The sequence below is a fragment of the Salvia miltiorrhiza genome, chromosome 3 (genome assembly GCF_028751815.1).
Source record: "Salvia miltiorrhiza cultivar Shanhuang (shh) chromosome 3, IMPLAD_Smil_shh, whole genome shotgun sequence".
In the NCBI taxonomy this organism is placed as follows: Eukaryota; Viridiplantae; Streptophyta; class Magnoliopsida; order Lamiales; family Lamiaceae; genus Salvia; species Salvia miltiorrhiza.
Genome location: NC_080389.1, coordinates 10,560,304 through 10,586,637, shown reverse-complemented (window position 1 = coordinate 10,586,637; position 26,334 = coordinate 10,560,304). Strand labels below are relative to the sequence as shown.

Below are 26,334 nucleotides of genomic sequence, written 5' to 3'. Positions count from 1 at the left end.
AGCTCTTGGGATACGACTTTCAAATCGAGTATAAACCCGGCAAGCATAATGTAGTTGCCGACACGCTCTCGCGCGCCCACCAGTACGAGCCTGAGCTTGACTCCGTCACACCCCTCTTCGGCGCTGCATATATGTTCACGCCTGAGTGCCTCACCATTCAAAGCATTCTGGTGTCCACTTTTATCGACCAGCTGCGTCTTGCCAATTCGACTGATGCCGAATTCATTTCTTATCATCAGCGGTTTCAGAGCGGAGTACTCTCCACCGATTATGGTGTGGTTGATGGCCTTCTTACCTATCGGCATAAATATTTCATTACTCCTTCGTCTCCTTTTAAGCAGCAACTACTCCAGGAGTACCACTGCTCCCCCATCGGCGGCCATGGCTGCATCAAGAAGACCTTAATTGGCCTTTCAACTCTATTCTTTTGGCCTCACATGCGAAGAGACGTGGAGAACTTCGTACGTGCTTGCACGACATGTCAACAGGTGAAATCGTTGACGACAGCGCCAACCGGCCTTCTTCAACCATTGCCTATCCCTTCTTTGGTTTGGAACGAGCTCACGATGGATTTCATCACTCACCTTCCCACATCTCACGGTTATTCTGTGATTCTAGTGGTCGTGGACCGACTCACCAAAGCTGCACATTTCGGCACTGTGACCGTCGGCTTTACGGCTAGCAAAGTGGCTCGCCTTTTGACGGATATGGTGGTCAAGTTACATGGGTTTCCATCTTCTATTATATCGGATCGTGACCCGATCTTCATGAGCCGATTTTGGGCAGAACTTTTCAAGCTCAGTGAGATGACCTCAAGCACAGTTCCGCCTTCCACCCTCAAACGGATGGCCAAACAGAGGTTGTGAATCGTTGCTTGGAGCAGTATTTGCGTGCGATGACCTCCGATCATCCCGCTCGCTGGACAGAATATCTAGGTTGGGCAGAATTTCGTTACAACACCTCCTATCACTCAAGTATCTCTATGAGTCCTTTCCAGGAAATTTATGGACGCCTTCCGCCGGTCATTCCTCGCTATATTCCTAGCTCTACGTCCGTGGATGCGTTGGACACGCTGCTCGTCGAGCGTGATCAACTTTTGCAATCTTTGAAGGCCGCTTTAGCGTCGGCGCAGCACCGCATGCAGCAGCAAGCAAACAAATATCGTCGTGATCTCACCTTTGCTGTTGGTGATTTGGTGTGGGTAAAGCTCCAACTGTACCGCCAGCTTTCGGTCGCTCGCCGCCCTTCTCCCAAGCTTGGTAAACGCTATTTTGGTCCTTACCCGATCTTGGAGAAGATTGGTGATGTTGCTTGCCGCCTGGATTTGCCCGCGGGTAGCCGTATCCACCCGGTGTTTCACATCTTTGCTTAAGCCATTTGTCGGCGCAGCTTCAGCCCCACTCAACCCGATTCCAGTCGACGCTTCGGGATTACCCGCTATGGTACCCGTCGTCATTGTCTCCGCCTGTACTGTTCTCCGGGATGGCAGCCCCGATCACCAAGTCTTAGTTCAATGGGAAGGACTTCCTCCCGATGCCGCTACTTGGGAGTCACTTACTGCGTTCCGTGCTTCATTTCCAGATTTTCACCTTGAGGACAAGGTGGTTTTCGAGGGTGGGGGAGTTGATACGATACCAACCGATACTAGCCCAGCTGAGGAAGAGCGCTCTGTTGAAGACGAAGCCCATCAGGAGGATATTCATGAAGCTGAAGAACCAAGCTTGGCCCAACGCCGGACGCGTCGCGCCATCAAGAAACCAGCCCGTTTTAATAACGGCCCATAGCATTAGGGCTCCATAATTATTTCTTTCCTTGTTGCTTCGCTTATGTCTTTATAGAGAGCAAAGTTTTTTTAGGACAGTAACTTTGGTCGTTTTGCAAATATAGGACAATTTTTTCGGGCTTGCAATTATAGGACAATAATTAAAAAATTCGACAATTGTAGGACAAATTGAGCCCGATCAGGCTAAATCACACAAATAACTTAATTTTTGCGGGCCGATGCCTACGTGGCTGACAAGTAAGCTGTCTACTCAGCTTATAAAAAAATAATAAAAAATTAAAATGAAGGCACCAACAATTGATAAAAATCAAAGCCTTGGCCGTGTATAGACAACAATTGATAAAAATTGATAAAAATTTTGGGCAAAGTATTGAGGAAGCCACAGGAGGCTGTCGACAACACCTTGGCCGTGTATAGACAGGCGCCGTCACGTGCGCGTCGCCGAGGCCGGCGGTGAAGCGGCCCAGCCCATAAGACTACCACCTCAAGATGAGATTCAAACATAGAAGATGCCTCGTCGAAGAAGATGCCTCGACGAATACCGTGGTGTAGTGACAGCCGATCCAGTCGGAGGTGCGTCCGGCGACGATGAAGTCCATGAGCGAATATACATTTTTTTTAGAGCTTGAGCGGATATATAGACATTGTAAATTCTCATTACCACTTGTTTTTTGGTTATCTGATATATCAAGGTTTTTCTCAATGTAGAGTATTGCACAACTCATCAATCCTATATATGCACACCACATGTTCGACAAATGTTCAAAGAGAAGAAATCTGCAAAATATACCACCAAAGAAAGCTAATTTTCAATTATCAAAATATATAGTGAATTAGCTTATGTTTATTTAAACTCTCACCAAACTTATAGACAAAATACACACAAAGATTGATGTCCAATTTTTTTGAACAAAAGACAAGTCAAAAAATGCACCACGCCTCTATTTCTATATCTATCTTTCAAGAATCATTAGTGTTAGGCAATTTTTTTACAAGCTTTAAAATCAGTTTCATTTCACAACAATTATAATTTACTATACAAATATAACAAAATAAGATCTAATAGCTCCAAAAAATAAATCCATTCTCTTGCATAAAATTAATTGTTGCTCAAAAAAGTAAGAATGGGCTAAAGCTACAACCTCAAGATGAGATCCAAACATAGCCATTAATAGTTTGACAAGCTTTAAAATCAGTTTCGTTTCACAACAATAATAATTTACTATACAAACATAACAAAATAAGATCTAATAGCTCCAAAAAAAATAATCCATTCTCTTGCATAAAATTAATTGTTGCTCAAAAAAGTAAGAATGGGCTAAAACTACCACCTCAAGATGAGATCCAAACATAGCAATTAATAGAGAAAAAACAAGTATGAGTTTTGATTGGATTCCCAGCCACATCTTAAGATATTCACCTCCTAGATAAAACAAGGATAAAAAATTGAGATCAGTTCTTGCTAGACCACTTGTTGTACCACCATCAATTCTTGCTAGACCACTTCGAATTGAGATCAGCAAGGCGCAAAAATTTCTTTTCACTGGCTACAATTTGTTCACCTTGTCTCTTAAACTTATTATGGTGGAGTTGTTCGTACATGGATGGACCTGGCCTTGATTGAACCTGAGACAATTGGGAGGGTATTTCTTCTTGCATAAACTGCTCTTCATGCTCATTTTCTTCATTAGGATGTTGATTGCTGATAGGTGGGAGCATTGAGACTGGAGTTGTTTGTACACTTTATAGTTCTTCTACTTCTAATGGCATAAGACTGGATTGCGTCCCTAAATTCATCCTTTGAACTAAACAACATCCCAACTTCAAATTCTGGTTCAAAGGTAACTTCTGGATTGAATACAGGAAAGTTTTCATCCTCTTTCCGTTCACCATCAGAATCTTTGTGTTCATCAAAGTCGTATCTATCTACATGCACAACATCAACTTCTTCTTCACTTTCCTCACCTTGTGAATCTGGTATTATAATATCATTTACATCCTTTGACACAAATCTATCATACAATGTGTCATCATTATCAGAATCTTCACCCATGCTATAATCAGAATCACACATCTCATCTGACTCATCTTCATCGCTACCCTGACTACTCATACCAGTATTCCCCTTACTACTTTGACCATCATCAACCAAATTAACCAAGGGGGCTGATCCTAACTTAGGATGCACACCATATTTTTCTTGAACATGAAAGACAACTTGCCCCATACCTAGTGATGCTTTACAAAATTCCATCACTTCCTCATCTGTTTCCAACAACTTAAAACTATGGTTAACTATTATGTAAACCCTTACTTGTCCAGTCACTAACAACCACTCTGCAATGCTATTTTTAAGAGAGTTCAAGTTAATTTGCTTAGCTACAACGTAGTCCAACACCAGTTTCTTACCCCCAACATATTTTGCATTAGTGGACTGTACCAAAGTACCTCTATATTTAAATACAACTGATAAATAAACCCCTGCAGGCTCTGCAACAAACCAAAGACAAAGTAATGAATGGACCTAACCAAGAAAACCCTAAATATTAAAACCCCACCAACTAAATCCAAAATATTGAAGACATGTAGGACCCCACCATGTATAAAAAAATAAATTTGCAGAATACAATAAAGAACACTTGAATATAATATAACTTATGCAACTTTATGAATATGGACAAAATGTAATTCACAAAAGCCAACATTGAAGCCCCACACGAGTACCACATACCATAAAAAATTCATTACTTTAGCCACAAACACATTATTTCAGCATAAAAAAACCCCCAAAGTTCAAGAAAACTTATTGTACATGGGTGGAGGTCTATTTAAGTTTCTCTATTGCCGCACGCGCATCAAGGACGCACGCTCTTTGCCTTCACCTAGCATCAGATCGATTCTATCAATTCGAAATAGGCTGGAACAATATTCTTCTCTTCTATTGATTTCAGACTAGGGTTCTTTGCAGAATTCTGGAGGGTTTGGATTTGGAGTTTTTTTCAAAGTCACGATAATGCTAGTAGTAATAGCAGAGTAATTGTTGGTGCTTTCATTTTAATTTTTAATTATTTTTTTATAAGCTGAGTAGACAGCTTACTTGTCAGCCACGTAGGCATCGGCCCGCAAAAATTAAGTTACGTGTGTGATTTAGCCTGATCGGGCTCAATTTGTCCTACAATTGTCGAATTTTTTAATTATTGTCCTATAATTGCAAGCCCGAAAAAAATTGTCCTATATTTGCAAAACGACTAAAGTTACTGTCCTAAAAAAACTTTGCTCTCTGTCTTTATATTAGACTAGGGTTTCGTTTTGCTAGCATGCTATGAATATTTTGATTGAGAACTGATTCTTGCGTGATCGTGAGAGTTTGATTGGGAGTTTCACGTTCTCCTCAACGTGATTATTAATACATCTCGTATTAAAGAGCAAACATAATAAGCTCAGATTCAGATAGAGGTTGATCGATATTGAACAATTCATCGGATATTGATCGACATTTGATGATAAAATGATGGATCGCCAAATCTCCTTTCTTCAAAGTTTGAAGTTGGACGCGAACATTCATTGTAGCTTTCAAGTGATAGTTGTTTTAATAATCATAACATCGTATCTTAAAAAAAAAAAAAAATACATCATATCCAATGTCAATTGCTTAATAATTAACATTTTGTAGTGGTCTATCGTATTAAGTTGTTAAATTTGTACTATTTTTGTCCATTTTTCTTCTCTTAATTAATTTTAAATTCTAATATTAAGACAATTATTTAGTTTAAATAAGATTGTGAACTATTAATAATAAAAATAGTTTTTTTTTTTTTTGTAGAGAACCGCGCGGTGTACGACTCCAGGTAGCGCACGAACTGCTTCTTGTCCGGATACGTCGGGAAAATCCGGCGGGAACGCCATGAGAGGCAGCTCGCATAACTGCTTCGGGAGGTGGAACTTGAGGCGATCGTATGTCTTGAGCTGCCACAGCGACGCGATGCAGTTGGATCTCTCGATCACGAGCCACGGCACGCCACGCTCCTTGGCACGCCACTGCGGCCAGCCCGGATGGCCTCGCGCCGACGATCAGCGGCCCTGCCACCACCCGCGCCGCCTTCCCCTCCATCTCCCGCAGGTAATCAGTATCCATGAGTACTGATTGTGATTGGAATCGCGTCTTCCGAATTAATGGTGTTAAACGGTGTTAAACTGCCGTTTGACTAATGGGTTTAAATGCACCATATTCCGGACTATGGGGGAGATATTTGCAATTGGGTCGAGTATGAGGGGGTCAAAGCCAGGAATTAAGTTCGGGGGGGCTGAAATTGTACGGGGGTTCGGGGGCAGTAGCCCCCAAGAAATTTTGTTTGGGCATTCTGCATATTTAAGGTATTTTTTTTATTAAAATACGAGCATAATACTAATAATAACGAATAATATTTTCATAGATTATATAATTTCAATATATCACAAAACGTTTTTTGGACATTCCGTATATTTAAAACATTTTTTATTAAAAGGCATAATAATAATAATAACAAACAACATGTTCATAGATTATATATTTTCTATATATTACAAATTAGTTTCAATACATTATAATTTTTTTTAGCATTTCATACATATTAGGCATTTTTTATTAAAAGACAAGTATAATAGTAATAATAACAAACAATATTTCATAGATTATATAGTTTTAAATAACAAAATTATCCTTAAATTAAGTATATATGAGAGAATATAATAACCAAATACTCTTTTATAAAATAAAATTATTTTATAATAGGTATAAACATATATCTATATATATATTAAAAAAAAAAAGCTCAAAATTTGGGAGGGGGTTCTAACCCCCCCTAGCCCCCCCTGGCTCCGTCCGTGGTCAAAGCTGTAGGGTATCCAGTTCAAGGGGTGGATCCGCACCTTTGCCCTTAATATATTAATTTATAGTAGGAAGGTGAAATTATGGTAGTTTAATCGATCATTAAATTGATAAATGATATTATTAGGATTTGTATTATGTATCCCACCTAGAAGATGATATACAGAATCCCAAGGATCTATATATTAATACATATCGGGCCATAGCTTTATAAAGGGCATGGTGTTTTGAAACAAACATGATACTAGAGTGTCATAAGTATATTATACACTCTAATCATCCATACCAAATAATGACACTACCTGCATCGGCAGTTAGGCGATGTGGCTGCTCTAATAACGAGTTATGTTGGGTTGTTTATTATCTATTGAATTTTTATTTTAGGTAGTGATCTAAGTTTACAATTTCTTAATTTAAACGTGAAAAATATCAATATATATATTGTTCACAATAGCAACACAATAATCATCATTCTGAGTTGTAAACTTAGAAATAGTTAGCAAACTCTTAGAAATCCAAGGTACGAGAGTAATATTGTCTGCAGTAACTTGAGCAACGAAAAAACATATCCCAACAACGAGGGAGAAACAGAGTACAAACAAGATATGAAGAAACCACAATTGTCGCAAATAAATGTCATTTAAAAACAGTACACAACCACCAAAGGGGAAAAAGGAAGAAAATGTAGACAACTGCGCGAGCTCATGGATTGATATTCACGACCGGTATTTTGGAGATTAAGTCTGAATTCCTCATCTTTGTTGCAATGCTTTTGGTTGTCACCATATTTAACTCATTCAGATAACTCATCGACAAAATATTCTCCGGGAGGGTCAGATTTGGACAATCGTGAATTTCTAATTTCTTGAACCAAAACGTTAATGCATCACTTTGTAGATTTCTTAGATTCCACAACTCTTCAATGCACATGACTTGGAGCCTTTGGAAGCCATTGCGCAAGATCACCATTTGTTGACCAGTGTATGCGTTCCGCAATTTGAGGTACTCTAGCTTTGGTAGCTTCCCCGCTAGTAGTGCCATGGGGTCCTCATCAAGACAACTATCAATCAATGTCAATGATGTAATATTTGGAGGGAGATTAGTTGGTAACCTCGCAAGAAGTCCATCCAATTTGAGTGATTCAAGACTCTGTAGAATACCAATCTCCTCCAAACTAGGCATGCTTCTGAAACGATACCCTCTTAAGATTAGGTGTTTAAGATTCTTCAAGTCAGCCAATGACACAAAGAGCTTGCTTACATTTGAGTTTCCATCCAATTCTTCTATGCCCAGTTTCTTAAGAGAAGTCAACATATTTAAGCCCAAGAGCTCATATGTCCAATTAGCAACTGAGACGTAGGTTAAGGTCTCCAGATTCTCCAGTATGTCAAACCACAAAGACTTCCGACAAACCATATCAGACATGTAGAGGTGGCGAAGGCTACGCAATCTCCATATTACATTAGGCACCTCCACCATAAAGTTTTGAGATATGTCAAGAACCTCAAGGTTTTTTAGGCACCCCAACAAGTCTGGGAGCTCTTCTATGTAATTGTTTCTCAATCCCAAGTATTTTAATTCGATCAATGTGCTGATACTTTCAGGTAAATTCTTCAGCCCAAAATCTTCCAAGTCAAGAATGTTAAGTTCTTCAAAACTGTTCCAGTAAGATGGACTAGTGTCGAAGTAGCCACCTCCATGGAAGAAGAGAGAAAGAAGATGTTTATCTTGATCCGTGGAGTAGTTGAACTTGTCTCTGCTACAAATAATAACACGATGAAGACGAGGACTCGGAAAGGATCGATTATTTCCATTTTTCCTTAGGATCTCAAAGCCTAGTTTATCCTCTGCTTTTTGGATGGATAACATGTGTAGCAAAGCATTCATGCGGTACTTTGTGCTCTTGTCCTTGACATCAATAACAGATTCATTGATTAAACCATCTAAATATGATCCACAATAACCTGAAACCACTCCTCCTGCAATCCATATCTGTGTCAACTTTTCTGCCCTCAAAGTTGTATTTTCCTTAAAGAAAGACATATACAGGAAACATGACTCCAGTGCGGGATCCAATTTATGATAAAATGGTTCCAATAACTTCAATGTTGAACCAAAATCAACTGATTCAAGAAGTTGTTCCCATTCACTCCCCCCTGAGAGTTTCTTTTCCACTAACTGCTTTCCCACCTCTTTTATAGCTAATGGCAGGCCGTCACATTTTCTCAACATTTGTTTTCCCTTAGGCTCCAAGGACTTTGGGAATTTATGCTCACCCGTCAATTTATTGCCATGGTTTATTGTTTTCAAAAACAACTGCCAGCTCTTTTTAGAATCCAAAGGTTTCATCTTATGAACATCTTCGTCGCGTGTATATATGCCGGTATTCCTCGTGTGACTTGTGAGCAGCAATCTACTTCCATTGTCTGCTTACATAAGAACAATACGAAAAGGAACAATCAGAAGGTTATTGAGCGGGGAAAGTTAAATTGTTAGATTACTTGATTCAATCATGTATTTTTTCGTCTTCTTCTTCTTCAAAAGAAAAAAAAAGAACAAACCATTCGACATTTATATTCTTGGGAATTTACTTTTGAGACATCAAAATTAAATTACAAAATTTTCAAATTTACAACCAGCGCTAAGTTAGCGCAAGACGACCAGATCATAAGCAGAAAGATGATCATACGTACCTTCTTTTTGAAGAGCTCTCAACAAAGGATTAAAGTACATATTTCTGGGCACATCGTCAAGAACTATAAGATATCGCTTTCCTTGCAGGTGTTGGGAAAGCATATCTAGGAGGCTTCGGTTGTCCATATTCTCCAATAAGGAAGATGAATGGAGATTCTGAGGATCTTCTACCTGTTGTATTACTTTGATAAGTAGCTCTTTATTAGTGAAGTGAGTAAAATAATTAGATACCCAGACACGGCGCTTGAATCGCTCAATGACGGTTGGATGGTTGTATATCTCTCTGGCAAGAGTTGTCTTTCCAATACCAGACATGCCTGTGATAAGAACAGTCATATGGTACCCACCAATAATCCTTTTGCGAAGCAGCATTTGCACATCTTCCTCCAATCCCACCACATATTTCATGTCATCTTCAACATTTTCAGGTGATCTCATGTTGGACTCCATCTCTGCCTCATCATCTCCCAGTTTAAGCATCTGCTGTTTGATCAGTTCTATCCAAGGTCGGAAGGAAGCAGTATAATTGGTTCCATCTTGTTTATAAAGGTCGAGGGCATGCTCAGCCATGCTGACAATGTCAGATACCAAAAAATTTAGTCTTCTCCCGTCTTCTAATTTCTTATCCCTCACAATATCCGCAATCTCTCTCACCTCTTTAATTACCCAATCAATAAAATGATTTGATGTCATCACTGTCATGTACTCTATATAACTACTGTTCAGCTTCTGTATCACCGATATGAGGAGGGCCTCCGACATGGTTCGACTTCGAGCAGATGGCCTTAATACGATCATAGGCTATTTAACAGCATTAGTAGTTAGGAAATGACAAAAACAATTATACCGGTGTTTTGCATATTATGTATTCATCATATGGGAAAAAGAACAACCCAGTTATAACAAAATGTAGTCTATGCACAAAATTAATTCAAAAAGACTACACTAGTTTACCCATTTAACAAGTGTTTTTTAAAACAGATGTCATACATTAAATACCACCTCACTAAAACGACTAGGCTATTAAAAATTGTGGTCTTTTAGCATAAAAAGATGTTAAAAGACCACGGTTTTATCTACAACCACGATTTTAGAGTCTACAATACGGTTTTTCATCAAAACACTAGTCTTTCAGCATTTTTCTTATAGTATATGTTAAACTAGACATGCAATAATCCAGGCTTCGAAAAGATTTCGGGCTTAACAAAATTCTAGGATTTAACTTTCCCATTTAAAAACTCCGTACATTCATGCGAGTCTTCATATTATTCCAATGTAAGGAGAGAAAAAACATACCGGTTCGTAGATTTTCTCTATCATATCTTTGCTCGTCTAGATCGACTTTCCGATTCAATCTTCCCCGCTGGTCTGTCCAACTATCTGTAATTTGAGTGGTTGTTTGGTTCAAGTAGAGGAATAGAAAGAGAATGGAATCAAACAAAGGAGATGAATGATATCAATAACTGTTACTTTTATTGAGTATTAGCAGAAAGAACGTACGTTGTACGTGTATTTAATATTATTTTATTTGATAATCTATTATTTTAGAAAATCTATTAATTCATTACTTTTATTTGAAAATTATTGAATCGATATATTTATCTATAAGCCTTATCAATAGCTATAGATATATATCACATAGATTTAGTATAATATCTAATGAATTAATATATTCTTATAAATATATAATATATAAAATAACCTTAAAATAAAATATATAATAGGGGTAAAATAGGCAATCCACAAGTTGTGTTTTAGAATGTCTTAGGTTCTTTTTCTATTAGTATAGATTTGGTTTAACAAAGGAAAATAATCACTAGTAAGGATTTTCTTCTTCTTGTTTGGTATATGTTTGATAAACAAGGAATCAAGACTTTCTGGGTTAGCTAATATATAGAACAACTATTTCAAAATTCTACGAATTCAACAACTAATAAAGGTCTCTTGCTACAATTAACTACCCATAATCAACACTATCATATGATCAAAAGTGAGATGGATCAAAGCAAAAACATAAATGTTTTTATGGTTTTTAAATAACAATTTGGATGATTTGGTTACCCTCAAGTAATCATTACCCAAATCAAATAATAAGTAATGAATTCGATTAATTGAATCCGTTTTCAAACTCCAAAAAAGTCCTACCAAACATGGGATGCGGAAAATAGAGTTTGATATCTTTGAACAAGCCAAAACAGAACTGGAAGGAATTATAGAATACACAAATGCATAAAGTTACATATTTTATAGTGTTAATATATAAGAATAGCCACTTTTATATAGTAAAATTAAATTTTACCCACTAATATAAAAACTTAAAAAAATACCCACATTTACCATTTTACCCTTACATATAAAATTTTACAAATACCCATTGTTCACTGGTTGTGAATTCAACTCGAATTTATTAATGTATGTATTTTTTATTTTTTTTGTATTCATACAATTATCTTTGATAGGTATTAAATTAAGTTCAAATATCTTTATGTGTTTATTTATATCTCAAAAATATGTGTTGAAATATAATCTGTTAATGACCAATATGCTTAATAGCAAGCATTTTCATCCCTTAAATTATGATTAAAACTTTGGTGAAATTATAGCTTTAATTTCTAAATGAATTTTTGGTCCATAGTTTGAATTTTATAGGTTGATATATTTTTTTTAATTCATCATTTTTCACACCAAATCCATAATGTTACATAACAAATTCATACACAACTTATTTTATGCGATAAATCTGGTTTAATTTTTGTAATTATAGAAACTCCCTATATAAGTTATACAAGATCTATATATATATATAGAGAGAGAGAGAGAGACATGTGCTATATTTTTGTATAATTACATTGGTTATATTAAAATATTAGATCACTTAGCAAAAAATAATTTTGATATCGAATTTTAATTATATTAGTTTATATTGATATTATAAAATATATAAATGCATATTTTACACGAGTCTAAATTCACATTCAACCGCGTATGGCGCGGGAGATACACTAGTTTTTATGAAGCACAGAAATCTAAATTTTTGATGCAAAAACTCTGTATAATTATGTGAGTTTTCATATTATTCAAATCTAAGGAGTAGGAAAATTACCCTTTGCAAATTTTCTTCTTATCTAAAATTTGCGATTCAATCCTCCCTCTCCTTCTCTTTGCTCGTCTTGCCAACTGAGAGTGATTTGATTACGGTAGAGTTTGATACCTTTGAACTAGCCAAAACAGACAAATTCACAAAATCACAGTTACAATTATATATAGTCAAACTCATAAAGTTAAATAATTTAGGGTAAATTGCTGTAAAATACACAAAAGTTGGACGAATTTTGATTTTGCATACAACTTTTAAAATTTGAAATAAAATACACCACGTTTTATTTTTTTTATTTTTTTGGATTTTTCCCATCATTTAAAATTCCCCCAAAAATTTTACAAAAATTGCTACTACTACCTAACAGAAAAAGTTTATAACTTGTACATATAATACATTTAATGAACTCTGCAATTCAACAATTCAATATGAAAATAAAGTTTTGTCTCACAACCAAACATTAATTCACAAGAAAATGAAAATAAATTATGACAAAGTATAATTTAGTGTATTTTATTTCAAATTGAAAAGGTTGTGAGAAAAATTAAAATTTTATTTTTATTTTCTCGTGGATTAATGTTTGATTGCAAGGAAAAACTTTATTTTCATATTGAATTACCAAGTTTTAAATTTAGGAGAATATTAAGTTGATGAAAAAATCAGAAAAATTAAAAATTGGTGTATTTTATTTCAAATTTCAAAGACTATGTGCAAAACAAGAATTCGTCCAAACTTGGTGTATTTTAGAACAATTTTTCTAAGTTAAATAGAAGTAACAAAATACTACTTAATTTTCATCAAATGAGGTTCTTGTAGAGGATCTTCAAAACAGACACAAACAAAACAATTCAACACCGAAGTAAAAATGAGGAAGGATTATTCATCCTTCAACACAAACACAAACTGAAAAATTCAGCTCAAGTCTATTTTTCTTTGAAAGAAAAAACAAAAAATCATAGAAAGAAATGGAAATGGGCCTCGATGCTTGTAGTTGTAGAGGAGCTTGACTGCTTGAGTAATCGCGCAATCACAGTGTGATAGACTCATAATCTTCTTCTTATCTTATCATATTTTCAATTGATACAACTAATTCTGATTCCATTTTGACAATAGCAAGTAAGCAAGCATTGTAAATCAAGAAAAAGAACATATGTATTGAATTCAGTAAAGCAGAGAGTTAAAATAACGTACCTGGGCTGCTGGCGACGGAAGGAGGCGGTGGCGCCGAGCGAGCAAAGGCGCGGCGGAATCCGGCGGTGTTTACTGTGATTAGATTTGGGGCTCTGAATAGTGAATTTCGTTTGAGTAGAATTATGGATTTTGAATGTTAGAAATTGTGACAAATGTCCAGTTGAAGAAGCCAAATAACGTGCATATTCAACAACCTCTAATAAAATAATTAATAAAATCACGAGCTTAGATCGAGCCAGTTGAAGAGTTGACTTATTGTTTCACACATAAAATTTGTAGAGATAAGTGACAATTTTGAAAGGTATTTAAACAGTGTACATATATTGTTAAGACTTTTGAATGATAAATGAAGGTCAACTTCCACTTTCACCCCATGCACTTGTATTCTTCGTTTAATAATTATTCTTTCAATTAGTTGATCCAATATCGATCCTAACACCAAAACATATTAGTTAATACTCCCTCCATCCCTGAAATAAGTTTTTCTTTTTCCTTTTTGGGACGTCCCCAAATAAGTTCCTCTTTCTTTCTCTCCATTTTTGGACAATTACCCCACCACTAATAATACTTTATTTATTCTTACTTTTCACTTTTTCACCACTCTCAATACTAATTATAACACTTTTTCACCTTTTCACTACTCTCAATACTAATTATAACATATTTTTCTCCACTATTAATATATTTTACCATTTTTCCTTAAAACTCGTGTCGTCCCCAAAGAGGAACTTATTTTGGCGACGGAGGGAGTATTTCTTTTACTTCTTAAATAAGTATTCAAGGATCTGCGTATCGATGCATATCGATGCATTTTCTGTCCAACTTGAATATTGGCAACTTAATTAGGAAATGCATGTGCCTACATGTGAACACATTACTTTAATTGTTTTGGAGCATCTCCATCCAAGAGCTCCTTTGGAGATCTATAGAAGAAGTGGTCCCCACTTAAGAGCTCCTCCTCTACGACGGTGGACTCTTAAACCGATCTCAACAAAATTTATTTTTATTTTCTCCAAATTAAATGCATTCTAAGATTAAAGTAAATATTGAATTTTGAAATAAAAAGTCTCAGTAAATTTAAATTTTAACCTTACATTAATTTAAAAATATTAAAATATTTTTTAAAAATATTATAGTAATTAAAAAATACATTAATTGAATTATGACTGGATAGGATCAAATCATGCATGTCCAACTCAATTAGATCTTCTTGGAGGCGATTTTGGATTCGTTTATCGTAAATGGAGGAGTATCGAGCTATATACGCTCGAATTGGAAGAGGAGTTGCATAGGAGTTTAATTTGGTGTAGAAGAAAATGAATGGAATGAAGAGGTATTTATAGAATTATTTTGGAATTAAAAAAATGTTAAAGAGCCATTGCAAACGGCTAATTGTTCTAAAAATTTAAAAAATCGGCTGAAATAGATGTTGGATAATTGAAAAAAGACATAAGTTGGGCCAGCGCACCGCGATGGAGATGCTCTTAGTATGATGGTTGCTGGAGATGCGATCATCAGTCCCAATTCTATTATCCTATTCCACTATTAAAACCAATGTCAATTTTATTTGATAAAAATAAAAAATAAATATATTTATAATATTTATTATATTGTCTTAATTGATTTCAATTATTGAATTTAGAAAGGTGACTCGATCATTTGTCTTTTGCAATTTTTTATGAAAATTTATAATACTATTAGCAAATAAATAAAAATTAAAATAAATTACTATTATTTCATAATATACGATGAAATCCAATTTGATGATTAGAGATTTCTTCTTCATTTTTTGCGCTTGTTGAGATAATCTTGCTCAACCATTGATCATCGTTACTTGTAATTTCATTGTAGCCATCAAATCATAATTATATAATCAACTCAATTTTTAAGTAATAAATAATCGTACAATTAGATATTATTTTGTTAACAAGGAGATGGTACTCAATAAATTGATAGCAGAAGTCCTCTACACTATTTTTGTTTTCATTTTGACGTTGATTTAAAGTGGTCTCCACTTTAACTTTGTCGGCCACTGGCTTAAATAATTGCAGTCAGGTCCCTCTCCACAAAACAGTGGTTTCTTAATTTGGCATATATACTCTACACCTTGTCATGTCTCATTGTTTAATAGCGTTTACTTCGATGGATTAGCCTTGATTGATAAAAATAATAAGACTAATCCTTTATTATATAAAGCAAACCTAAACTTTCTCAAAACAAAAGGGTAAGAGGGCAGGGAGATTTACTTTGATAGATTTCGCAATTTTGGGATATGCAAGACCCTTGATTATTTCTATCCTTCAAGTTAGTTTTTTGCTTGATTATTATCCCATGTAAATGATGGGATTAGAGATATCCTACTCTCGAGGATAAGAATACTCAATCATATACATATAATCAATCATGCAAAGTAAACGCTCCCAAAATGTAAAAAAGTACATATTTATCATTTAATGAGCGTTTACTTTGAAGGATTAACCTTGATTGAAAAAAAACAGTAAAGTTAATTTCTTTTACTTTTATGGATTGCAACTTTATGATATCTCAAGACTAGGGGTGGAGCCGGGGGGGCAGTGGGGTCACCTGGACCCCCCTGGAATTTCCAAAAATCCTAGGTGTATTTTAGTAATTTTATAAATATATTTTAAAAAAATAAAAAAATATTAATTTTATCTAATTTTTCTAATTGGAATTCCAATCCCTAACTTCTGCGAATTTCAATCCTTAACTTCGCTGCACATCATCTATTTTTTCGCTGCTCTCCGTTCGTTCTCACTCGCAATCGCCATATCCCAGTTTGACTCTACCGTTCGTCTACCGCTGAGCTGCCTCCATTCGTCTCCCTCAATTCATTTGCCTTTCGTTGCTCCGCAAGTAAATGTTGTGTTTCCTATTCTTGGTCAATAATAGCTCAATGCTCACATAAATTTATTTAAGGGGGTGTGGGGGAAATTCATGTTCCTTAGTCCTTGCTCCTTACCCAATGTTACTCTAGTTTTATTTAAGGGGTGTGGGGGAAGTTCATGTTCACATAAATTTATTCCAGTGACCTTCCAAAAAATAAAACAATAAATTATCGTACTAGTTTAGTGATGCTAGACGACTAATGTGGTGGTTATCTCATCTGCTATAATAATAATTCAAATGCATTTACAGACAATATTTCTGGTATGATGTATTATGTATGTTGTGACAGAACAAAGGTAATGTTGCTAAATGGTAAGGTGTGTCTTTTCTAAAGAAAACATATGCTATAATTTGAGACTTTTCTAGTTTTCTGCCCCGCTTCTGTAGAGCTTGCAAATGATGATTTTGGGTATTGACTTTACAATATAACTTGTGCTTGGTTATTAATATGCTTGCTAATTGTTACATTGGACTTTTTTTTAAAAAATAATTATGTTTATTTTTTTTTAACTTGTTATATAATTTAAATAACATTATAATTATATTAATTATTATTATTTATTTTTAAAAAAAATTATTTAATTATTATTTTTGTTGAAAAAAAAAATTTGGACCCCCTGAGTCGAGCTCCGCCCTTGCTCAAGACCCTTAATTATTTCTATCATTCAAGCTAGCCTTGATTGATAAAAATGCTCGAATTGTTCAAGAAAAATTAGTTTGAATGATATATAGAAATAATCAAGGACCTTGGGATATCTCAAAGTTGCAATTCATCAAATGAAAGTAAACAAGCGATTACCTTTATTATTTTTATCCATCAAAGCTAACCCTCAAGAGTAAACAACCATAAATGAAAAGTAACAGTTCTCGATCTATATCTCATTTTATAATTCAAGAAAATTTTGAAAATTTGTGACCACTTTTGTAGGACCTACACCTACACTGCGGCACCATGTGGATTACTCTACACTCACATCCACAAAGATGCACGTCTTATCTTGTAAGTTTTATAAAAGAGAAAAAAGAAAAAGTGGAATCCAATATTATTCAGGTTATCTAATCCAACATAATTTGATGTCAAAATACATGTGTAAAATATTTAGAAAATTGAAAATGTTGATTTTTCACATCAAACACAGTCTGCCACGCGCATTTTAATATGCTAGAACAATTCGAGCATCATGAGTTGAAAATACAATTGGCCTTGGCGTTTGATTCCATGGATGAAATAGATAACAAAGAATATATATATATATATAGGGTTAGGTTTTATTGAGAAGCTTAAATGTGTTGAGAAGTTGAGAAGCAATCTAATAGATGAACATGTCAATTAATTTTTATGAACCCGAGTTTGATCTGGGGTTCGATCCTTGGCGGTGGCGTATTTTTTAACAAATTAAATAGATTCGTATGTTCGTCAGTTATATTTGATATTTTCAAAGAATTTATTAATTTGGAGTCTAATTGCTATGTTCATCAAAATGTATTGACATGTTCATCTATTAGATTGCTTCTCAACTTCTCAACACATTTGAGCTTCTCAATTGAACCACTCCCTATATATATATATATATATATATATATAGGCCAAAGTTCAATGAAGAAGGCCTAAATATAAGAAAGAAGAGAGAAGTAATCTCATCCGTTGATCTTATTTAATCTAACGGACATGATTTATTCACGCCATGTTCAACAGATTTTTTCTTTGAACATATGGGGGATCGAAACCCATAACCCCCAAAAATATTGTATATGTTCACGAATGTTCAACGAAAAAATCCGTTGAACATGGCGTGAATAAATCATGTCCGTTAGATTAGATAAGATCAACGGATGAGATTACTTCTCTCTTCTTTCTTATATTTAGGTCTTTTCATTGAACCTAACCCTATATATATATATATATATATATATATATATATATATATATATATTTATATAGTAAGATTGAATTATATGAATTATTTAGTTTTGTGCACGGCTTGGATTGATTGATTATGATTTAAGATCAGTTTAAGAATTATGACTAAAATGTACCATAATACCAATGTCATCCAATTAGATGATTAGAATGTAGATCGAGTTATCTATCATAGACTGAATCGTGCGAGTCAAATATTGATTAAGTTGAATTATTTTATCAATCATATCTTATGGTTTGATAAAGGCATGATTGATAAAATAATTTTAATTAATTTAGTGTTTGGTTTGCATGATTCAGCACGTGACGATTAACTCGGTCCGCACTCTAATAATTCAATCGGATAATAATTGGAGAGGGAGTGACACTATCCTCTAATCCTATCAATCTTATCTATCTCATCCGTCAAACCAAATGCCATATAATAATTGGAGAGGGAGCTAGTGGCACTATCCAATCCAACATGATCTTTTACTTAATCCACTAAAGCAATAATAAGAAATTCAGGAGAGAAACAAAACTCGAGAGAGCGATCAACATGGCAGCGGAGGCGGCGATCTCATCTGCGGTGGAACTGCTGGGCAATCTGCTCATCCAGAAGGTGAAATTCCTGCGAGGCGTTAAGAGAAATGTGGAGTTGCTGAGAGACGAGCTGAAGAGGATGCAATCCTTTCTCAAAGACGCCAACAAAAAGCAATTTGAAGACGAGAGGGTGCGTAATTGGATATCGGAGATGCGAGAGGTGGCTGAGGATGCTGAAGATACCGTCGAGATGTTCCTTCTCAACGTCGAGAACTCGAAGAGCAAGGGGCTTCTCAAACGATGCACTAGGTTCGCGAAGCGTATGTACCAGCTCAACAGAATTGGGGATGAGATTGAGTCAATCCGTGCTAGGCTCGACGCCATTGACAAAAGCCGCGAGAGGTACGGGATTAAGAGTCTCGAAGAGGCGGCGGATTCTACGCGGAGGTCTCAAGTTGAACTGCGGCGGCAGCTGGCTCACTGGGAAAAAGACGAACACCTGGTGGGTATGGAAGATGATGTGAAGAAGCTGCTGCGAGAATCGATTATGGATGAGAAGAAAGGGCATTCGGTTGCGGTTATACAAGGCATGGGGGGAATTGGGAAATCGACACTTGCCCGGGAGATATACAACCACCCCGACGTCGTTGCTGGTCGATTCGAGTGCCGTGGCTGGGTTGTAGTTTCAAGTGAATTTACTCCGCAAGAGACGATCAAGCAGCTAATCTTGGAACTGCCCGGCTCAGATGGGAAAAAGCTGCGTGAATTGGAGGAGACGACCAAAGACGAGACATACCTTATACGAAAGCTTCAGGAAATGCTTCACCAGCAGCTGCAGGGCAAAAATTACTTGATAGTTTTGGACGATGTGTGGGAGCAGCAACATTGGCAAAATTTGAAGAGTGCTTTCCCCATTGAACAAGGTATGTATGCTAGCTCTTCGAATTTATTGTCCCATAATTTATTGTGTCTCACTTTTAATTTCACTATTTTACAACTGTTTATTATATAAAAAAATAACCCATTATTAATTAAAATATAATAATAAAAATAATTATAAACCTAATTGAATGAGTTACTCTTTGTTAATTATCTTAAAATTATGCTAATATATAAAATTGAAGAAAAATAATTAAAAACTACTTTATCCGTCCACAAAAATTTTGCCACAATTTTCTTTTCTGTCCGTCCACCAAAAATTTGTCACTTCCATTTATAGCACAAATAGCTTTAATTCCTTTTCAGCTATTCTTATCTTTACTTCTTTGCTCATGTTTCTATTGTATAACACTTAATAAAATAAACACACAGGCAAATACTCCCTAGACAAATACTCCATCCAGACAAATACTCCTTCTGTCCCTAAAAATTGTGACACAGGGAGGACATTGGTTTTAAGAAAAAGTGTGGTAGTTGTTTTTTAGTGAAGACTAGCAGAAAGAACGTACGTTGTACGTGTAATTAATATTATTTTATTTGATAATCTATTACTCCCTCCGTCCACCAAAGATATGGCACTTTACTTTCGGCACGAGTTTTAATAAAATGTGAGTAGGGTCCCACTTTAAATGTGAGTGGAATTGTGTGGACCCTACTACTAAAAATGGATGTGGCATATTTTTTGTGGACGGACGAAAAAGGAAATTGTGGCATATCTTTGATGGACGGAGGGAGTATTTTAGAAAATCTATTAATTCATTACTTTTATTAGATAATTTATTGAATGGATATATTTATCTATAAGCCTTATCAATAGCTATAGATATATATCACATAGATTAAGTGTAATATCTAATGAATTAATATATTCTTATAAATATATAATATGTAAAATAACCTTAAAATAAAATACTCCCTCCGTTCCGGCCAAGACGCTACATTTATTTTTCGGCACGGGATTTAAGGAGTTGTAGATTAATGTTTTAAGGGCCCGTTTGATTGAGTCCACTAAATATCTAGGTTTTAATTATATCTGGATAATTAATCTAGTTGCTGTGAGTTTAATTAACTAATCCTTTGTTTGATATAAGGTTAATAATATATGTATATCTTGTTTTGGGTGTTTGATGGCATTCCAGATATAAGTCGAAAGGGATGACATATCCTTTGAAATTACCATGTTAACCCCCACCGATTGAACACGACACCCCCCTCCCCCCTTTTTCACAAGAAAACCTGTGAGCCTCCCCCCTCCTCTTCTTCTCTCCTCCCCCGTAGAGAATTTCTGAAGCTTTTTCCAAAAATGGCGTTTTCCTGTAAAACACCAAAATGCACTCTCCTCTTCCTCTTCACTCTCTCTCTCCTCGCCCTCTACACCCTCCACCACCACCCTCTTCTCCCCTCCCCCTCCTCTCTCACCGCCGCCAACGTATTCCTCTCCTCTGCCAGCAACTACACCGTCTCCGCCTACCTCCGCCACCTGACCCTCCGCCCCCACCTCGCCGACACCCCTCTCTCCCTCTCCACCGCCCTCTACGTCCACTCCCACTTCCAATCCCTCGGCCTCACCGCCCACACCACAGACTTCTCCGCCCTTTTTTCTTCACAAGAAAATCACCGTCGTGGCTCCAACTCCAATTGCCAATCCCAAACTCACAAAAACCAGTTCTCTCAACAAGATCCCCACAAACTATTTCCCAAAACTAATTTCTTCCAATCAATTCATGTTTTTTTTAAATCAATTCTCTAATTATCGCCGCTTCAATTGTTATCGCCGCTTTAGTTTAGCCACAAGAAATCATTCCTTCACGGGCGGCGGCTCGATTTTGCGTTTCTAGTTGTCGACTTCTGGATCTTGATATTTGGTCATCAATGGACGCTCTCGATTTCTTCGTGGGCCACGACGTTTTTCTGTTGGGGATGGAGGTTTATAGCGGCGACGATGGTAGGTGGTCGTCGATGGCTAGTTGCGAAGAAGAAGAAGATCCGTTCTTCCAATTGCGAAGAACACAAATATAATTTACAGAGAGAGTATTCGCTTTTTTTCATTTTTGAAGTTGGGTTGATGATGAGGATAAATTTGTCAACAAAAAGTTAATATTTGTTACTGTACAAAATGGTATAATTTAACTTGGGGGAGGTGCGGTATGGATTTTCTAAGAGGAACAGTATATTAGCAGCGAGCCTTGGCCTTTCTGCGGGCCAAGGCTATTATTTAACAATCCTATCAAACACTCCAAAATATGTAGAAATACTAATTAACACACCTAATATACCCTATCAAACTAGCCCTAAGTGTGTAATAATAAAGTGATAAAGTAAGAGAGAGAAACTAATAAAGTGATAAAGTAAGAAAGAGAAGGTAATAAATAAAGTAGGAGAGAGAAGGTAATAAAGAAATACTTAATTAGTGTTAATTAAGTGTTTAAAATTCCTTATTTTTGCCAAATATAGAAATGTAGCATCTTGGTTGAGACGGCCCAAAAAGGAATATGTAGCATTTTGGGCGGGACGGAGGGAGTATTATGTAATAGGGGTAAAATAGGCAATCCACAAGTTATGCCTTAGGATGCCTTAGGCTTTTTTTCTGTTAGTATAGATTGAGTTGTAAATAGTGAAAGGGAAAGTTTGTGGGGCTATTTTCAAATAAGGAAAGGTCAATTTTCAGAGGCGTCTAGATATGGTAATAAAGTCACAACTTTCAGGGACAAAGGGAGTAACTTATTTAAAATAAATACACCAATATCTATTTGATCTAGAAAAATAAATGAATCTAGTTTAAAATTATTTTCAACTTTCACTATAGCAAATAACTTTAATTTTTTTTCAACTATTAACGTCAGTGCAAAACTTTGTTTTATAATAAATCCCTATTATAATTTTCACAACTTAATATTCCCTCCGACTCATTACAAATGTCTCATTACTTTTGGACACGGAGATAAAGAAATGTGCAGTTAGTAGATAAAGTGGGTTGGTGAAAATTATTCAAAAATATTAAGTATAGAGAGAGAGTATATTACCAAAAGGAATAAGGCATTTTTAATGGGACATCCCATTATGCAAAGTGAGACATTTTTAATGGGACATCCCATTATGATAATTATTCAGTTATAATAATTTATATAAATTAATTGAATTGAGTGCAATGCACGCTTGCTCTACTAGTGTAATAAAAGATTGAATAGCTATGTCACTACAAAATTTTAGGTAAATAGCGACGGGAACTTCCCTAGTTAAAAAAATTAATTCCGTAGTTAAACAATTTTAACAACCTATCGGAAACGGACGTAATCCATTTGGAAAATGCTCGTCGCTAAAAATCCAGCGACTGAACATATATATGTCGTTACAGTTTAGCAGAGTTACAACAGAAACATGGTTTTTTGAATATGTTCTTACTCTGACAGATAAAACAAGCAGATTATTGATTACAACTCGCAACAAGATTACTGCGAAGGATGATCAATATGTGCATAAGATGGAGCTTCTAACTCCCGAGCAAAGCTGGGAATTGTTGTTGAAGAAGGCATTCATTGATGGCAAATGTGCTGAAGAATTAAGGAGTGTAGGGGAACAAATCTTGGAAAAATGCGATGGTCTACCATTAGCTATCAGCGTGGTAGGAGGCTTACTCGTGGAAACACAAACCAAGAGTGGATGGCAACAAGTTCTCAACCAAATAAACTCTTACTTGGATAAACCCGAAAGCAACGTTCCGAGAATTTTGGAGTTGAGCTATCAGAATCTGACTCCACAATTGAAGTCATGCTTCTTGTGCTTAGCTTTTTTCAAGGAAGACTCCATTATCCCTGCAAAAAGAGTGATAGATATATGGGCTGGAATGAGCTTGATCAAACAGGAAGGGAAAGCGACAATTGATGAGATAGGAAGAGGCTACTTAAATGAGCTGATCAATAGGAGCATGGTTCAGAATATCGAACAGGAAGGGAAAGCGACAATTGATGAGATAGGAAGAGGCTTCTTAAATGAGCTGATCAATCGGAGCATGGTTCAGAATAATGCTGGTTTCATCAACGATGATCGAGTAAATCATTGTCGCCTCCATGATCTTCTTCGCGAGGTATGCTTAAGCAAAGCAGGGGGCGAAATGGGTGTGAAGATTGTGAAGGGGGAGGATGGGGTTTCATCTGGATCGTCGTGCAGAACTCGTCATCGTGTTGTCGATGACAAAAATCTTGAGATTTTCTCATCGGATCAGAATAAGCATATTCGCTCCCTTTTCATCCTTAATGTCAGCCGCGAAGGGATCGATGTGAGGACTCCATCTAATTACTGGAAGAGCTTTCAACTCCTTAAGATACTCGACCTCGATGGCTTTGGGTTCCCAACATTGCCCGAATCTCTTCGCTTCTTGGTCGGATTGAAGTGCTTGAGAATACGTAGAGATCAGAGTTTGTTTGGTTATTTCGTACTCACACTCCCGAGCTGGTTCGATCACCTTAAAAAGCTCGAGGTTCTTGACGTGGAGACGGAGGTTGTGCTGTTCCCAGATGAGGCCCTGAAACTGGAAAGACTGCGTCACTTTCACGCCTATCTTGTCGATGGCAAACCGATGAGCATAGACAATTGGAAAAATATCGAGACTTTGAAACGAATCAGGCTTAAGGATTGGCTGGAAATCAGTTCAACACTAATGGCTAGTTGTCAAGTTCGTGAATTGGGCATATATATAAACGAAATCAAAGAAAATTGCAATTTCAGCGCGGGGAAAGCGTCGCTAGAGAAGATGACGAATCTTGTGGAACTACACCTAACAATCGATCATTCGTTATCAGTAAAAAAAATTATTCCCAATCTCGACAGTCTCACTAGACTAATATTGGATGGTGGGATGCTCACATGTCCAGCTGCGAGTGTGTTCCCTCCAAATCTTTCTCACCTTGTGTTGGCCAACCTAGATGATGATCCGATGGAAGAGTTGGGGAAGCTGCCTAAGCTACAGTACCTCACGTTGTCGAATCCGATAAAACCTTACATTGGTTGCAGGATGAAAGTATTGCATGATGGGTTCCCTTGCCTCAAATCCCTCTCCCTCCGAAGGCAGGGTTTTCTGACACGGATCGATATCGAAGCAGGTGGAATGCCGTGTCTCAAACAACTCCAAATCATAGATTGCCCATATTTGAAGACTGAGAATCTGCCCAAACACATCATCATATCAGTTGCATAAGATGGTGGTTAGTTTTGTCATGTTTATTGCACCTTTAAAGTGGTATGTATGCCTCATTTGAGACCCTGACTTTAATTTCATCGGACTTGGAATGTACTTAACTTTGTCTCTATTATTTCATGTTATGCATGCTCTCTCGTTGAAACTATATAATTTATGAAAATGTTGTTTGTTATTATTACTATTTATTGAAGTGTCCCACATTGGATTGGAGATAGTGGCATGAGCCACTTTATATGGTGAGACAACCCTCTCCCTTATAAGGCATTTTAAGGGAGGAATGAGCTCAATATCCATTTCTAACATGGTATCAGAGTCAACCCAATCCAATGACGGGCCCCTCCAATATCGTTGTCAACATATGGCGTTTGGGATAGTCTACGCTGCGCGTGCGGGGGATGTATTGAAGTGTCCCACATTGGATTAGAGATAGTGGCATGAGCCACTTTATATAGTGAGGCAACCCCTCTCCCTTATAAGGCCTTTTAAGGGAGGAATGAGCCCAATATCCATTTCTAACACTATTATACTTGTCTTTTAATAAAAAAAAATACCTAAAATATACGAAATGCCAAAAAAATCGGGGGCTACTGCTCTCGAAAATAGCAGTAGAGTGTTTGGAGTGCTACAATCCTCGTACGTATGTGAAACCTTTGTCAACGAATCACGAAACTTGTACATACCATTAAAACTTTAGATTCATCTTTGTCGGCAGCACATCATCATTTGTAAATCTATTTTGTTTTTTTACGAAGGTATTTCAAAGATTTTTTTTTTTTTTTTGATAAATTAACAGTATCTCAAAGACTTTTGTTGTTGAATTCTGTGGTTCCAGGCTATAGTAAAATTTGAATTCAATTTAGTTATGTAAAGAATGTAGAAGAGTTTATGTCGTGAGTTGTGATTGTATGTGGTTGGAGACTATTAAAAAGTAGGGAATTTGATTTGGCTATGAAAAAAAATCATAATATTTAATTTGGGGTTTGCCTTATAGAGTAAAATAGTAAATTCATAATTATTTATTTATTATTATTTTATAGAAAGGATATAGTGAATAAAATGAGTGCTATTAATAGAATTATCCTTAACAATTTTGTAGTCACCCCAACCCCATCTACAAACCATGTTTTACCATTAAATTTGTTGAAAATCGAAGTTCAGACAATCGGGAATCTATTGATGCTGAAAATCTCACATAATCGCAGATGCACAAATTTTA

At 36.1% G+C, this 26,334-nt stretch overlaps 2 protein-coding genes across 2 annotated transcripts; one reads left to right on the top strand and one right to left on the bottom strand.

Moving 5' to 3' along the window:
• Positions 1 to 7,173: 7,173 nt before the first annotated feature.
• Positions 7,174 to 10,258, bottom strand: LOC131017519 (putative inactive disease susceptibility protein LOV1). The gene is made up of 2 exons (XM_057946291.1): positions 9,344 to 10,258; positions 7,174 to 9,076 (listed from the first exon to the last, which is right to left on the bottom strand). The coding sequence occupies exons 1-2, from the start codon at positions 10,140 to 10,142 to the stop codon at positions 7,353 to 7,355; spliced, it is 2,523 nt and encodes an 840-aa protein (XP_057802274.1). The 5' UTR covers positions 10,143 to 10,258; the 3' UTR covers positions 7,174 to 7,352.
• An 8,322-nt stretch (positions 10,259 to 18,580) lies between these two features.
• LOC131017499 (disease resistance protein RPH8A-like) lies at positions 18,581 to 25,301 on the top strand. Its single transcript, XM_057946254.1, has 2 exons — positions 18,581 to 19,905; positions 23,332 to 25,301. The coding sequence occupies exons 1-2, from the start codon at positions 18,999 to 19,001 to the stop codon at positions 25,113 to 25,115; spliced, it is 2,691 nt and encodes an 896-aa protein (XP_057802237.1). The 5' UTR covers positions 18,581 to 18,998; the 3' UTR covers positions 25,116 to 25,301.
• The last annotated feature ends 1,033 nt before the right edge of the window (positions 25,302 to 26,334 follow it).

What these genes read in the sequence shown, in the direction of transcription:
- LOC131017499 (XM_057946254.1), top strand. Translation starts at nt 18,999, where the DNA reads ATGGCAGCGGAGGCGGCGATCTCATCTGCGGTGGAACTGCTGGGCAAT. An exon ending in TGCTTTCCCCATTGAACAAG is followed by an intron (nt 19,906 to 23,331) that starts GTATGTATGCTA and finishes TTACTCTGACAG; the next exon opens with ATAAAACAAGCAGATTATTG.
- LOC131017519 (XM_057946291.1), bottom strand. Translation starts at nt 10,142, where the DNA reads ATGATCGTATTAAGGCCATCTGCTCGAAGTCGAACCATGTCGGAGGCC. An exon ending in GAGAGCTCTTCAAAAAGAAG is followed by an intron (nt 9,077 to 9,343) that starts GTACGTATGATC and finishes TTATGTAAGCAG; the next exon opens with ACAATGGAAGTAGATTGCTG.